The sequence below is a fragment of the Apteryx rowi genome, unplaced genomic scaffold, assembly GCF_003343035.1.
Source record: "Apteryx rowi isolate R43461 unplaced genomic scaffold, aptRow1 scaffold_43, whole genome shotgun sequence".
Classification (NCBI taxonomy): Eukaryota; Metazoa; Chordata; class Aves; order Apterygiformes; family Apterygidae; genus Apteryx; species Apteryx rowi.
The window spans coordinates 637,944-653,778 of NW_020450683.1; the positions used below are offsets into that span (position 1 = coordinate 637,944).

The following is a 15,835-nucleotide window of genomic DNA, read 5'->3' on the forward strand; positions in this document are numbered from 1 at the left end:
GTTTTTTTCACATGGATGCAGACATTTATCCATAGGCTTCCAGCCATGTGACACACCAGAACCTGGACAACCTAAACCCCTTTTAGTTTTAAGAGCGTCTGGCTGACCTTGTCTGTCTGTCTTGGGGAAGAAGTCTGAGTGTTAGAGAACAAAGTTCTGCCCAGATGATGAGCAAGGCTACCTGTTTAAGCATTGCTGGCATTTTGGGCATTGGCTTCTGAATACTTCTGAATTTACAGCCCATGACAATGGACTGAAACAGTGACAGAAGTACTGACAATGAAGCTGTCTCCTCCTGTGTTTTGGGTGGTGAAGTCCAGATACAGGATCTGCTATTTGTGCTGATGATCAGCTTCTCCAGACTACATATGATAGCTCTCGAAAACTGTTAAAAATTAATTCAGTGAGAAATGCCAGTTCTGGCTCTCAACCCATATTTTTATGTACTGATTTGCTGTAATTGCTAGCTGTAATAATAATAATAATAATAAAATCAATAACTGTGCCATGTATTTGCACTGGAGACCAACCAGGCCAGAAACGAAATGAAATTTGATCTTGGAAGAGTTCTATTAACCGTTAATGAATCAAATGCCATTTTTTCTGTCTCATTTTTTGAAACAGAGTCTTGAATACTAATTTATAGTCTGGAGTTTCATGAGAGCCATAATCAGCCCTCCCTACTGCTCTCTCAAAGCTAGATTTTTGAAGGAGCAAAGCAACGGCTGCAGAGATAATGGTAATACGGGCTAAAAATTCAGACAAGGCAGGCGCATCCCCCTTGGAAAGACACTGCATTTTAGAAGAATACAAAACAGGGAGTAGCCAATACTGAACAGGCTCCCTGTCCCGAGGGAAGCGCTCGTATCTTTGGGTGTCATTTCTCATCATGTTTTCAGAAAGTTCTCTTTCATATTCTGAAAATTTGAGGGAACAGCACCGCAGTGATAGATTACTGAGGATTTAAGACTGGGAATTTTAAACGGGTCGTATTTCACCGTTTCTCGTTGTGTCTTAAAGAATTTTATCACCCTTCCATAATATTTTGTATTTATAAAAAATTAGTCCTATCGTTCCTGCGTAGAGCAATTACTGCATTTTTTCCTCTCTTGATATATGGAAGGTTCCCATTTTCCAGCACGGCTGGGATTTTATCAGCACGGCTCAGAAAAAGGCTGAGCCTACACCAGGGGCAACAGATGAGTCCTGCTGACAAGCTTCATTGATTATCCAGTGCCCCAGCTCTGAGGTGGTTCATGTGCTGCACTTATGATTGAAGACGTCGTCTGTGGAAAACCTTAATCCAAAGGATGCTTTGGAATTTCACTTTCCTGCAGAAGACTCCAGCTAGGGCCTTCCCATTCTAGAGAGGCAAGATCGGCCTCTTCCTACTCTGCAATACCCCCTTGCAGCCTACAAATGGACACCTGCTGAAATCTAGCAATTATCAGTCTTGTCTGGCCAGATTTTTACCTTCCTTATCTGAAGCCTCCCTGATTGCTTTTCCCTCCTCACTCCCAAAGAGCTTACCAACAAAATATACTGGAGGGCAGCAGGTATTAACCTGCAAGTCTAACTTCATCGAGCGCAACCCAGACAGGTGTCGCAATTGCACAGTTTTCATACATACTGCCAAGTTTAGTGAGGTGAGCCATCAGCCTGGAAGAAGCCTGGAAAAATCAGCATTAAAGTATGGGGGTTTTAAACCAAAAAAGCCTTGAAAGTAACTTGTTTTTGCTCACAGCGAGCTTCCATCCAAATAAATGCACTGAACTCCTCTACAAGAAACTGAAGCCCACGTTCCCAAGGTTGAAAGAACTATCTTCAGATTCAGTCTGAAGGATGGTCTCGCACCATCTAGGAGTCTGGCAGAAATGCTCTATCATCTGGTATGCTTATTACTGTGGAGGGCACAATGGGCTTCTCCTCAGAAGAATTTCAATCTATTTGATAAGTAAGCCCTTGACAGGAAATTTTCACTCTATCGTATTTCAGCCTCACCAACCAGGGGAAGAAGGATCTGCACAATTTGCAAGGTGAAAGTATTTTAGAAGAGTTTCTTGAAAAGACAATTTCAGGCAGTAACATACACCAGTTCCTGATCGACCCCAGGGGGAAGTGGACCAGATCACCCTACCCACAATACCAAAAGAGAAGCAGGCAGGCACAGATCCTTTCTTAAGCTCCTCAAGGAAACTACAGCCGGTTTTGACTTCCTTTGGGATCACCAGAAGGCAGGCAGACACCGACAAGGTCCATTTCCCAAAGAGGATCTGAGTGTCAGCTACTAAATTCAAGGTGGAGAAAGACCATACAGAACCACTGGGTACCATGGAGACTGTGGGACCCAGCAGCTACAGCATAGCAGATATGCAGGATGTGAGAAGGAAAAGATGCTTTGTTGTCTCCTCATTTATTTCAGTGCAGACTTTCCCTATAGCTTATCTGGCAACTAGAATTACATCCCCCAAGTTACTACAGAGAGATTTTCTCTTCCCCCAGAGTTAGGCAGCTCCACTGAAGTGTTCTTGCTTGTTCAGCAAACTGCAGAAAGAAGGTATTGCATCAAGACCCCATCCCTTTCCATTTCTCTGAAGTGCCTCCAGTCCCCGTTCCCCAGTACTGCCCCACGCCTGCAAACTACTCGCTGGGCGAGACGCAGCACACGTGTCACCTAGCCAAGCTCAGCTGACACCTCCGTGCTTGCAGTGCTGCCTTTCCCTCTCTATCATCTCTCACGCATGCATCAATATTCAGAAGATCTGTCAGGAAACATCTTTGAGCCCACTAATTCCCACCAATTACAGGCATATTTGAGGAACAGGTTATCTAGGGGAGAGGGGGGACATCTGACGGAGGAATTATAAATATCTTGTTCTCCCCCAAACACCCACCCACACACCTCCTCCTCCCCATCCCTGAAAAATGTCCCCAGTTCCAGGCCAGTGACATCCTCTTCTGATCCCAGTGGAGAGAGAATCTGGAAAGTCTGCTCAACCAGTGTGAGCCCTGCTCAGATGTCACCTGGGAGGTCCCCTTTGCCCACCCAGTTGGAACATGAGCAGAACACCAGCTCTTTCTCCTCTCCGTGCCTTCTCTGAAGTGTGGCACTGTCCCTCACGCATTCCTCCAAAAGCTACAATTATCTGTATGCATTGGAGGTTTTTCCCTTAAATCTGCTAATGGAGGAACTGAAGACATTTAGTCAAAAATCCTTTTAAAGACAGCTTTTCGCTGTGTTTTTTTTAAAGTCTCATAGACTGCTCTTGTGCTTTCTTTTAGCAGCAGAGAGGGATGATCTTAAACTCAGGCTCAAAGCAAAAAAAACACAGTTTTACCCATTTGGCACAGACATGGTGAACCACTGTCACATAAAAGATCTAGCAAGAAAGGGTAAAGAGCAGCACAGTTTCCTCTACTCTCCTGACTTAAGAAAATCAAAGAGATTCACCAACCAGTTTGAATGCTCTTGCTGGGGCTGCCTGAGAATTAGTTTCTTCCAAATACTTCTCCCATGAGAAGGCTTTGGAATCCTTGTATCCTGGAGGAGGGGGGGGGGGAAAAAAAAGGAAAGATTAACATTTAAGAAAAATCTGCAGTTATTTGTTACAAACAACAGAGAGGAAGCTATGTAGCACATGGCTATTACGTTAATTTAGCACTTATAAAGGACGGCACTGGAAAGCGGTCCGTTTATTCAGACACACCACGTACAGCACGCACAAGAGCGCTGCAGATTTCCACAGCTTCTACACAGGGCTTTAACCCTGACGGGAAGAACTCGAACAGTTTATTTCTGCACAACTTAATCAATTCTTGTTCTCTAGAGAAAGCTGCCAATTAAAAGCTAGTCAGAGGATTTTGTGATGTGGAATGGCACCACCAAATTAATTTCTTGTTTTATTAACTATTCTGTGTGAGTGGCTGTCAGATTGTAGAAACTTCTCATCACCTCCTACCTACTCACCCATAGCTGGGTAAAATTAGCAGCCTGGAGATAAAAGACTCCATCACCATTACCATAATTTCAGGGACCTACATGGGTTTGCTGCTGTAACAACCATGGAACGTTTCTCTCTGGCAGCAACTCCTAAGCTACATTTAAGAAACGTTTCTGCTTTATTTTCCTTGTTATTTCAGTATTTTTGTAGCTTCCGTGTTCTCTTTTGGCAGGAGGGCCCATCACAAAATGCATAGGACAGTGTGCAAATTACTCTGCATATGAATCTCTCAGCAGAGAAACCAGAATTGGCTGCAGATCCTGCTAGGGGCATAGGCAATTCTGATTTTAGCCGAGGAGCTGCTCGCCATAGCCTTGTCGCATGCTGCAGGAGAGGGAACGGATGGGGTGCTGCTGAAGAGTACGAGTTTATAACCCCTTTAGCAYCTGCAGCAAAGCCACAAAGGCTAATCCTTCACTCTTGAGGGAGCTTGTATTGCCACCCACTCTACTAAATTTGATAATCGGTAATTACAGAACTTCTTGCTCCAGGGCTGTCAATCTAGCAAACAGCAGACTTTTTATTTTTTATTTTTTAAGGTGAATGAGAGCTCTCAAGGCCTGAAAACAACGTTGATTATCCTGTAGGCTCTGTCCTTTCTCATTCGCCACCATTCCTTTTCATTTACTGAATGCCAGTGCAGCAGCAAAAAAATGTGGCTTCAGTTAATCCTTCATTTCCAAAAATTCCATCTTACCATCGACAAAATCGTGATACCGATTCCTTTTTCTTCCAGCTCACCTTAGAGGAAATATTGAAAATACTTCAAAACTCTCTTTCCCTTCCGAAATCAAATTCAATTGCAAATTACCAAACCTCATTCTACTGCTTGAAAGAGCTATAAAACAAAATAAGCTACAGCAGCAACAAGTACGAACAATAACATTGTTCAGTCAGTAGAGAAAAAGAGAACTGAATGGAACCTGTAACTTGCAAATACATAGTTAAATGGAAGATGGAGCTTGCAGGTTTTTTAAGGTTTTGAGGCAGGAAATAAGTCTCACTTTCAACATACCAGGTGGTGTTGTCAGTGGGGTTCCAGTTTCTTGGCAAAAACCAACAGGACGAATATACGGGCTGCTAGCTTCGCACCTGAATCAAAGAGAAAAAAATTGGCACCAGCCAATTTCAAAGCAAGAAGAAACACAGCAATTCAAATGCTGCCTGCTATGCCTTTGCTGGGGTAACAGATGCTTTCAGTGGGTGTGATCACAGTGTAAAAGACAAGCATTACCTTCTAAGAATTGATAAAGTTAAATTTTCAAGGCATTCAAGCTGCCCCGAAAGATAGGCAAACACAAAGAAGCCTTAGAATATGTTTGGTGCTTAAAAAAAAAAAAGTGAAAGCTGCATGTTTTTTTAATAAAACATGGACCATACAGACCACCATTCAGCCTGGACACAGATTGTCAAAGTTAAAACAAATATGAACCAAAACACTCACCCCCAACAGAAATACTATTAATTTGGCAGAAGGGGCAATGACTTTTAAGGCCTTAGCTTAGAAATGCATGTTAGCCATTAATTATAGTTGAAGACTAGTGGTATTTGTCTTGGCTCCTAATTTTATTGCATGTTTTGATCTTCTGAGTCCCTGAAGAAGATGGGCCAATTTGAAATAGCTCCTTTAGTCGCATCTGCTCTGAGGAAGCGACCACAGCAGTCTTTCAGATCTGGGAAAAGCCTGTGTGGTGTCAGCCAAACTATACTTTGAAGCTTTGTTTGCTTGTATTTTGCATTGCAGTTTTCAAATTCAAAGCAAAACATGGCATGGAAACAAAGCTTCACAGACCAAAATAGTAAAGGAATGAGATCTAAAGTCCTGTAAATTCAAACACCGGTATTACAAAGCTCTGGGTGATGTATCTAAGGCAAAGAAAGAAAAGATCAACTAGCCACCAAGCAGGTGCCTATTCTGAGGAGCGAGCAATACAGGGCACCCCCTTTTGTTTTTTATAGACAAATTCAAAGAAAATGTCTCATTTCATGTGGGCTGGAAAACATGGACCATAGAGGGAAAACATTTCCTTTATTAATACTCCACCTGGCCCCAGAACGAGGGCAGGAGATCAAGATTCTCAGGTGTGAAACAACTGAAGTGCAGGTCAGGACTTAAAAGCCTAAATGTTGGCAACCATTTTTACTTCAAAGGTACCTTTTCTAAACTCCACTGAAACAAATGGAAAGATTTTTATTGACTCCAGTACTGCCTGCTTCCAAATACAACCTGCAGAGAGGCATGCCATCACCTGCTGCTAGTTCTGGAGGAGAGGATGCCACCACTTCCAGATGTCTGTCACCATCGAGTGGAGCTTACCCTTCCTTCAGCTCTGCCAGAGCAACAGATAATGTGAATGCTCCTTAATTTTCTTATATATATATTTGAGCGCTGATTCAAGATCCCAACTTTAGTGACTACGTTTAAAATATTAGCTAATACCACTAGCGAAAAGGTGAAATAAACCACAGTCTATTTGCAGATATATTTTAAAAATACATTTCTTTTACCAGTAGTCAAAACTCTCATCCCAGTTATCAAAGTGAATCAGCAGGCGGTTATCCAATATGTCAGTGATGGTTGCGACGCACATCAGCAACGGATTCTTCTTGTCCACTGCCTCTAGTTTCATTCCCAGACGAAAACCAGATGGCGTGACAGGCTAAGGAACAGGACACCAGGAAAGGGAACATCAGCCACGCTGTAGATTAGGCTGTTTAAATCACTGTTATAAATGCATTTGTTGCAGGTTTTAACTCCGAAATGCACAGATCAAAATACACTACAGTTACTAGTCTGACGGTGCATCTGGCAAGAGAGCTACAGACAAGATTTCCGTGTGTTCTGACAATAATTGTTACCATTTCTAATAAAGGCCTGAACAACCGGACCTCCAGGTACACAACAACACTGCAGACTCCAAGGAGGAGATGCACGCAGTCTTCTGGTGATGAGGGTCAGCGGGAGCATTGCAGGCCCTGCCTTATTAGTGGAGAAGTTAGAGAACCTTCAAGGTTAAAAGGTGAATCGGTCAGAAGCAGAGCTACGTGGTCAGGCCCTGATCCTACCGAAGCCAACGCTCAATCCACCTGCAGCGTCAATCCACTGTGTTGTGGATTTTGTGTCATGTGAGTGACATAAAACGGGAATGAGTGCTATACAAGAACTGAAGCCAACAGCTAAGAGAAGAACAGTGCTGCGTGAAGGATGAAAAATGGTCAAGCTCCGTAACCTGATGATGGATCCCATGGTGCACATGAGCATGCTGCTGGAAAGCAGAAATTATTTTGAAAATTATTAAAATAGAGGAAAATAACACAAATATTTTGACTGTGGGGACACAGCAAAACAGATTGTTGTAATATATTTAACAAATGGYCGTGTAAATCTTTTCCTCCAGTATTAAGGAGAAGGGGAAACAAATTCTCCGTCTGGAAAGCCAGTGACTGAGGGAAGGAAGAAAAATAGCACTAGTTTCCCGTCTTACAAATAAATCACAGCAGGAAATAGCTTGCATCTGATTGCACGCCACAGTTGTACCTCTGGCATGAATGTATTAGAAAACCATGTAAATATTCCGGTCAAAACTTGCTTCACATCAGACCTATTTGAAAACATATTGTATTCAATACCACCACTTACTGCGCTGAGGGTCTTGAAAAGGCTTTTTGGAGCAGCTTGAGCTTTGCAATTCTTCAAATATGAAGTCCAATTAAATTCTCCTTCCTTGAAACCTAGAAAGAGAGGTAAAAGATTGTTTTACATAGCCCCATTACATTCAGATTGGTTTTTCAGAAATGGAAATTACCTGGGAAGAATTTGAACTTAGCATAACTGCCCTTGCACAATCTCCAAGGGTTATGCATTTTTGTTAAAACACTTCTCTCTTTTTCACTGCACTTTTCAATGCCTAATCATTAATCTGAAACTGCACAAGTTTCTAGGAAATGGAAGGCAGGAAAGAAGGAAGAGCTGTGTACCCCAAAGAGATTCCCTGATTTACACACTCATCCAATAAATAGTTTCTAATTTGACTAACAACCTCAATCTTCAGGAATACTGAAAGGAAGCTGTTTTGCTCTTCTGTGATTCACTGCCTTAATTACGCCTCTGCCCTCTAAACAACTCAGATTGAGCTTGTCAACAAAATCTTATTAAAAATGAAACATGGATAGCCAGGACAACTAGTTCTTAGCAGAAGTTATGGCTTCTTGTATACCACTATTGTTTGCATACCTTTAGGAGGGAGCAGCTTACGACTTGTTTTTTCACACCAGCCGACAGGACGGATGTCTGAGGAATCAGCATTAACCCAGAAGTCATAGCACTCCTGATAGCCATCAAAATGCAGTCGCATTCTATACCCTTGTACCTATAAGCAGGGGAGCTCTTATTATCACAGAAATTCACAAAGAAGTTAAATAAAAATATTAACGAAACCCTCCTTCCACATTTGGATTTATAAGTAAAAGTAAATTTAAGATCCGATTTATTTTTTTAAAGCCTAATTTTATTTTTCCTCATTTACATCTCCTAGTTTCCATGCTCCTCTTTCCTCTTTTCAAACAGTAGAAAAGAAAATTGGCCAGTGTAACTTCCTTGGCCTCATATTCCACATTCCTGCGCTGTAATATCTGGAGTACAAACACAGCAGGAGAACATTTATGTCTATACCAAATCAATGCAGATTTCACAGAACTGAAGCAGCTTAAAAGCTTTTCAACTTGTTTTATATTTACTAAGTCTTAGAGTCTAATTTCATCATTCTTCTTCATATTCRTTCACTGCATGGAATAAATAGGTGCATTTTTTCTGAATTACAATTGCAAAAAATTTGACAGTAGGTTTTCAAGTATAGATCCTTAACCACATAACACTATTCCTTTAACGTCACCTTGAACTTCTCCTAATCATTTAATTTATTCGAATGTTATTCTTTTTGTGTTTCTAATTTTTTTATAAGACAAAAAAAAACCCCAAAACAAAAACATAAACTTAAATGAAATCTTTGGAATCAGAGACAGGAAGAACAACTACCTCAGCCACAGTAAGGACACAAAATCGAGATGGGTGTTCAGGATCCAGCCCTTCTAATTTCATTCCGACTTTAAATCCATTTCGGCCTTGTGGGAACGATTGATACTGCAAGACAAGGGGAAAAAAGGGGGGAGGATGGGAGGAAAAATTTGTTTTTAATTCCTGAAGACAAAAGACTATTGTAGAGCAGCCATCAAGTATACTTAAAGCTTTAGATTTTCAATTCACAGAAGAAAAACCTATCACTAAACGACTGMTACTTTAATAGACAAGCACAGGTAGAGAGATCGATAAAGGCACAATCACCGTATTTCAGATTTACTTGATGTAACATTCTAAACACTCTACGAAAAAAGTTGGTTTCAAAGAATTCCCTGGGAGGTGAACTTTTACTTTGGGCTGATGCAGTGAAGTGCTGAAGCAGCTTCACCAAACCTAAATTCGTTCTCTCTCAACTTAAAGGTATTAGACCACGAATGAACGCGACTTCCACCCTCCCCTGTAACAACTGCTTCTCGTTGAGATAGTCCATAACAACCCAGCATTCAAAGAGCAAACTGACTGTCAGTTTTYGACATAGGAAGGCTGGAAGGGGCATCGTACAACCCCAAAACAAGTACAGGACATAAAAGAGACATTAAAATGTCCCCCTCTATGTTACTTAGTGATTGGCTTACAGCTGATTTATTCAGAGCTACCCAAAGCAGACTAAAACAGTCTTTGTTTATTTGTGAGGGACGTCTGATTGGCTTTTTTGCGGGGCTTTCACTGCCTGCTTACGCCAAAACAACTAGTAAAGATAACTGCCGGTCTGATGGCAGTCTCCAGTTCTACTTCCGTGAAATTCTGTAATTCTGTGATGTTGCCCGAGAAAAACGTAGGGAAAGAGTTCAAAAAGCTGCCAACCTCTCTGAACAGTTTTAGGGGAGCAGCTGGCATCCGTTCCTCTTCTAAGTAGGAAACCCAGTTCCACACCTTCTTYTTCGCAGGAAGAGCTAAGTAAGCAAAAACGGAAGGAAGAATGAATGTTTCTCTCGGACACCTCCCGTTCTGCCCTCTCTTCTCTTTCGCCTCCCATTTCTGCAAACCATTTACAGTAACACCCAGATCCAAACACAGGCACTGCTCTCTCCGATCAGGTAGAAGGATATTTATAGAGCAAGGAGCAAGAGCAGTAGAGGACCTCAGAGTTCACCTCGCAGGCCACATACGTGCCACGGCTGTTATTCCCTTGTACCCCCCAAAGCAGGCAGCGGTAACCAGCTTTTGAGGAAAAATATGAAGTCCAGCAGTAGGACAACTGTGTTCCTTTCRCATTAAAAAAAAATTTATTACATCATAGGTCAAACAAATTGTGGCACCCAGACCATTGGCAAGCTGCCGACGGAAAGCTGCCACTGCAAAGTTTGGACATGATATAGGAATTCTGGAAAACAACTCCTTCTCCTGATATTTCACAGAGGAGTAAGGGGTTAGACATGAACTAAAAGACAGCACAGAGAGGCATACAATTGCAGCTGAAATAAACCTAAAACAAAACAAATGAAAAACCAAGTGAATTTTTGGTCAGTTCACAAGATTACGTATATATTTATAACCTGCTAATACCATGATGTATCTACCAGAAAGGCAGCTACCAGTACAGAGATGAAGACAACAACTTGGCAGGTGTTTGGATTCAGTCTAGCAGGACCACACTCATACACACAGTAAATTCTATTTTAAAYGCATGTTAAAAATCTCTCCCCAATTTACATAAACCAACTCCCTGAAGGTATATAGTAAATCTAACTCAAAGTCTATAAGCAATCACATGTTGTTTACAGCTCATTTTCTATTTAGAATTTGCAGTCTGTGGCTTTGAAGCTCTCTAAAGTCAACGGACAAGAGATTCGTACCGGCTCCAGGGAGCTTTGGACCAGGCTGTCTCCTTCCACATCCTCTGTGCCGTGCCCGTCATGCAGGCAAGTCTAGCATATTCTAGCTAGCACATTTCAGAAGACTGACTGCGGTAAGAGGGTTATGTACCTAATAAGTCATAAGCTATTCTGAATGTGAAATGAGCTCCACTGTCCTTTCCTCTTCTGTTTACTACTGTTCATTTTATAATAGCTACTTAAAAAATCTATAAACATTAAAGAAAAGAGACCATGAGCTTAGCTCACCTTGTTTTATTGGTTTAGTGTTTCTGCGGCCTTTCTTATTATTTGATTTATTCTTCTCCTAGACACAGATACGTTAAAAAAAAGTTTAGCAATGTTGTTGTTTCCTCCCTCTTTGATCATCTCACAATGCAGGTACAATAAGGACGTAACATGTAACTAAAATAAATATTAGCTATCATTATTTCTTTCTAAGCAACCCTGCAAGAGCTTTRGTAGACTATGTTACATATATAATTTTCACCCTGCAGCATCCCACAGTGCTTTACAAGTTATTCAATGYAAGTTACTAAAGTTCATTTAAACTTGGCCACTGAAGAGCAGCACAGGACCAGAATCTCCGTTATGATACACAGGATTTGCTCTCTGCACTGCAGGATTTACGGCTCGCATAAGCAACCTTACTGCAATGCTCCATTTTCCCTTCAGATTTTCTTATGTTCATCTATGCCAGAGAACTGATAGAGAGAAAAATTATTTACGAAGCCCTGAAGGAAGCAGAAGCTTCAAGTAACTACTGTCATAGAAGAACACCCCAGAAAATTTGGTCTCCCTATGTCACACATGGTGTCAGATTGCTATTCACATTTCTTCCGTGTGGTTTTCATACTCATGTTAATTCACCCAGGGCTGCTATTTCTCAAAGCAGACCAAGAAGGGCAAAATCTGAAATGCAAAGCTGCCTGCCAAAACACGTCCCAAGAGAGACAGTGGGGCAGTTTCAGATGAGGAGTAGAAGKGGGAGGAGACGGAAGGGAAGCGTGTCTGAAGTCACACGTACTTCAAAACATCTTACACCCATCACGGAGAAAAGCTGAGCAACAAGATGAGTTGAACTGTTCATGACATCAGAAATTTCAGCTTGCATAGCCAACAAGCAGCTATGCCAGCAGCTCGGAGCCCAGGTGAGGCCTGGGATGCTACGCGCACAGCGGCGGAGTGCAGACTTGCAAGAAGAAGGGTCCTACATGGACTAAGATGCCTGATTAAAGTTAAGAAAAGACCTAGTGTCTGGACTGAGGTACTTCTCTTCAGTTGTCATTAATATGGGTTTCTAGCAGCGTACGTGCAAGTACAGGTACTAACAAAGCAGTCAAATTCTGCTGTCTGCCACTCATCTTCAGCTCCACATAGCAGTTCGTGACTGTAGTTAGACATGGTATTTTTGGGGACACGAACCTCACTGAATGTATTTTTATGACTGTGAAACATACTYGGGGCACAGGCCTGTAACTTATATCTATACTAAGTTGTAGTCTGAATTCTGACTTTGACTCCATGTGAGCTATTCACCAATGTCTCCTCCTTACTGATGTGAATCAGGATCAGACCCAGACCCTTCCCTCCTGGGCACAGAACAACCTCTATCGGCTCCGTTTTCTTTGCATAGTGAAATTTCAGCCACAGAATTGATTTTGCTCTTTACACTTCTCTTTAAAGAAAATGCATGCAACCTCATTTACCTCATCCTCATCTGCATTTTCCTGCTCCTCCTCAGATGCCAGAAGCAGTCTTCTCTTCCTTCGGAGACGTTTGACAGGTCTGCCAGCCTCATTCACCTGACAGCCATTGCTGACATTAAGATTTCTACTATTTCCCCTGTTTCTGCAATCATCTGGAATGTCTCTGGTATCACTAAACACCCAAAATTGAGAACAAAATCAAATTAAAAGCCCAACAATACTCTTGCAGTTTCCCCAGTATCTCTGTACCTCTTTGGCAGAATGAGGATGGTTGGGCTGAGAACCTAMCAAGTGAATCCCATTTGCAGGATTTTTCCATTTATTTATKTATTTATTTTAAAGCACCCCAAAGCACCTGTATAGCTCTCACTACCACAGCAGCTCAAGCGGGTTTTTAATGTTGCTTTTTTACAACTTTACGGAAAGTAAGACATCATCCTTATCTGCAGAGATGGGGAGCGGACGCATCAAGCACACAACTGGAGTTTATGCAGACTGGGAAGAGAAGTTAGGATTGAGCTCAGAGAGAGGATGCTCTCCTCTGTCTGGCACGGGAAGCAYCGAGAGTAGGAGGAAGGTCATCAGCAGAGCTTTGCAGGCGGCTCTGCTTCTGCCGTGCCATTTTAACACTTGCTCTGCAGTTTTCGTTACTGTCACAGCAAAACTTTTCTCGAACGCTACACTCTCCTTGAACATTTTTAAATACAGAAGAAGAAGAATCTGGGGTTTACTTACCTGCCCCTGTACTGCTGAGAGCATGTTTGAGCACCAAACCTTCCATGCTCAAAGCCATCCATTTGCCCACAGGCTTGGAAATCAGAACGGGGCACTGCAGAAGCAAAGAAAAAGAAAAGTATTAAATTTAAATATTAAAACTTTGTACTTTTTAACACCCTTCATGCAAGAAGTTCTGTCAAAGCCCCTTACAAACTTTAAGTGAATCTCACTACCCCATTGTGAGGCAAGTAATTATCTGTGCTTTGGCATATAAAAATATGTACCATCTCATTAAAGAAAACCACATATAACTGTAATATTTTAATTTCAGAGAAACCTTGCCCTCTGYAAAAGTGTTAAAGAAGGATATAATCTCAAGGCTGTAACCAGGATACAATTAGAAACCTTTTTATTTTTTTATTCCTAGCAACCCTCTAACTTGAAAGACAAATATCAAACAAGTCCACCTTTTTTGCATGCTTATAATACAAAGTYGGTTAAGTTTTAAAACTTCAGCCTTTTCATACACTTTGGACTTTCATATGCAGCCTCTAAAAATATCAACATTAACAGGAAAATAAAAAAAAWTAAYAAAAAAAAATTATCCTTATGTTTAGCAAGAGAAACATCTGAATGAAAACACAGTGATGTAAGGAATAACCCCAATGTACCACTTMGGTTTACTTTCTGAAACGGTCTGAGTTCTTCCTAATGCAAATTAAACTCTGTATGTTAAATATGTTATGTTTCCACGTTATCAGGAAACCGCACTAGCTTGATGCATGCTTCATTTAGGTAATCTTATGCACAAATTATGCACGTGGGCTCCTATGCATACATCATCATTCCTCTTCTGGATTTAGTGGCACAGTTTGCATGCACTGGTTTGATCAACCCAGTTTTGAATGCACCCTTTAACAGTTTTAAAAAGCACAATCCAAAACACTGAGATATCAGTTAGTTTGCTTTTGTTTAAAACCATTTTCCTAGTATTCTTACCAGTATTTGTACTTACTCTGTTAACATGACTGAAATTTTTCATTTAGATTTGATTGTTCCCAATAGCCCAATGCGGATGTCAGATGGTCCTGGCTGGAACTGGGCTGACAAACTGCTTACAAATAGAGTGCATGCATGCCTGGTTCTGCTACAACTTAAAACCTCTCCATATGTCACTGGGGACCAATGATTCCGGTCATGGAGAAGATAAAACAGGGAAAACTTGCAAGACCAATGGTGCCTGAAGAGCTTTGCTCAATTAAAAGTCACRCTGATATATGGAACAACCTTGGATTAAAAGGGAGAGAAAAACTCTCTGTGCTGTGGTGACCATCTAAGAACTAACTCTTTGCCTGATGGATTGATATTTCCGCAACTGTCTCACACGAGGAGGAGAGCTATCCTCAATCAGTGCAAGTATAAGCCAACGCCTGGAAGCATAAGTGAATCTGTAGAGCTTACAGTGAATCCTGAGATGAGAAAAGCCAGCAGGGAGACAGGTACAAAGCTTTCCTACCAGAAGCAGAACTTTCCTTCAAAATCCCAGGGAAAGCCAACTGGCAGATGCTTGTCCAGGCAAGCAACAAGAGGAGAGAGGTTGTTCTCTTCCCAAACCAGAAATTCCCTCCTCAGGCGTGTATGATGTGAGTGACGCAGTCCTGCCTTGACTAGCAATCCAGCATTGCTAACAGAAACCTTATATAAAGAGTTAACGTCCTTTCAGTTACCGTACCAGGATACATTGGTGGTGCCTAGGAGAACAAGACACTGAAGATGGGCTTCAGCTGTGGTCTTGTGGTGCACCTGTGTGCCAAGCTAATTCTTATGCCTCATCACATCCCAGTAGAACAAGATTCATTTCCTTACAAGGAGGCAGGCAAACACRTCCAGGGCTCCCTATGCCCTGATTCATCCTGAACCAGGAATCCCAGCACTATGCTATCCATTCATGCTCCGCACACATAAGGCATGCGACCAGAGAAAGARATACACTGGAAGCATCCATCGCTCCCAGGAGCGATCCACTAAGGCACATCGAGCAGTGCCAGGTCCTGCAACTCAACTATGTGCATCTTTAGCACAGCCCATGGGCCACTCCTGGCCTAGGCCACCTAGCGCTATCCCAAACAATTCCCGAGCACAGTTCAGGATTCAGCAGGGACAAGGAACTCTTCCCGGTGGATGTGACCATTCTTTTTTGGAGGCTGAGAGAGTTTAATATGGTATATAAGGTCACACTGTCCTGGTCTCAAGGCCCAAAAACAGACCTTGGCACAGTTTAAGTTAACACAGATGTGGCCCCAGTGGCTACTGTGACAAATAAATCAATCATCTTAAGGAGAAACAACAATGTCATTCCTGATGCACTACTCTGGAAAGAACAGGCTCCAACTTCCCCGTGTCACCAGTTAAGGAGACTCTCAGTATGCAAGTTAAAACACTTGACATGAGAGGGGT

At 41.9% G+C, this 15,835-nt stretch overlaps 1 protein-coding gene across 1 annotated transcript in view; it reads right to left on the bottom strand.

Annotated features, from left to right (window-relative positions):
• Positions 1-13,480, bottom strand: part of LOC112971161 (lethal(3)malignant brain tumor-like protein 3) — a 34,247-nt gene extending 20,767 nt beyond the window's left edge. The window contains exons 1-8 of the mRNA XM_026076302.1: positions 13,397-13,480; positions 9,943-10,031; positions 9,037-9,141; positions 8,236-8,371; positions 7,642-7,733; positions 6,510-6,661; positions 5,017-5,093; positions 3,456-3,541 (exon numbers count right to left, since the gene is read on the bottom strand). Coding sequence (XP_025932087.1) covers positions 3,456-3,541; positions 5,017-5,093; positions 6,510-6,661; positions 7,642-7,733; positions 8,236-8,371; positions 9,037-9,141; positions 9,943-10,031; positions 13,397-13,454 — 795 coding nt within the window. The 5' untranslated portion in view covers positions 13,455-13,480. The remainder of the gene's footprint in view (positions 1-3,455; positions 3,542-5,016; positions 5,094-6,509; positions 6,662-7,641; positions 7,734-8,235; positions 8,372-9,036; positions 9,142-9,942; positions 10,032-13,396) is intronic.
• Positions 13,481-15,835: the final 2,355 nt, after the last annotated feature.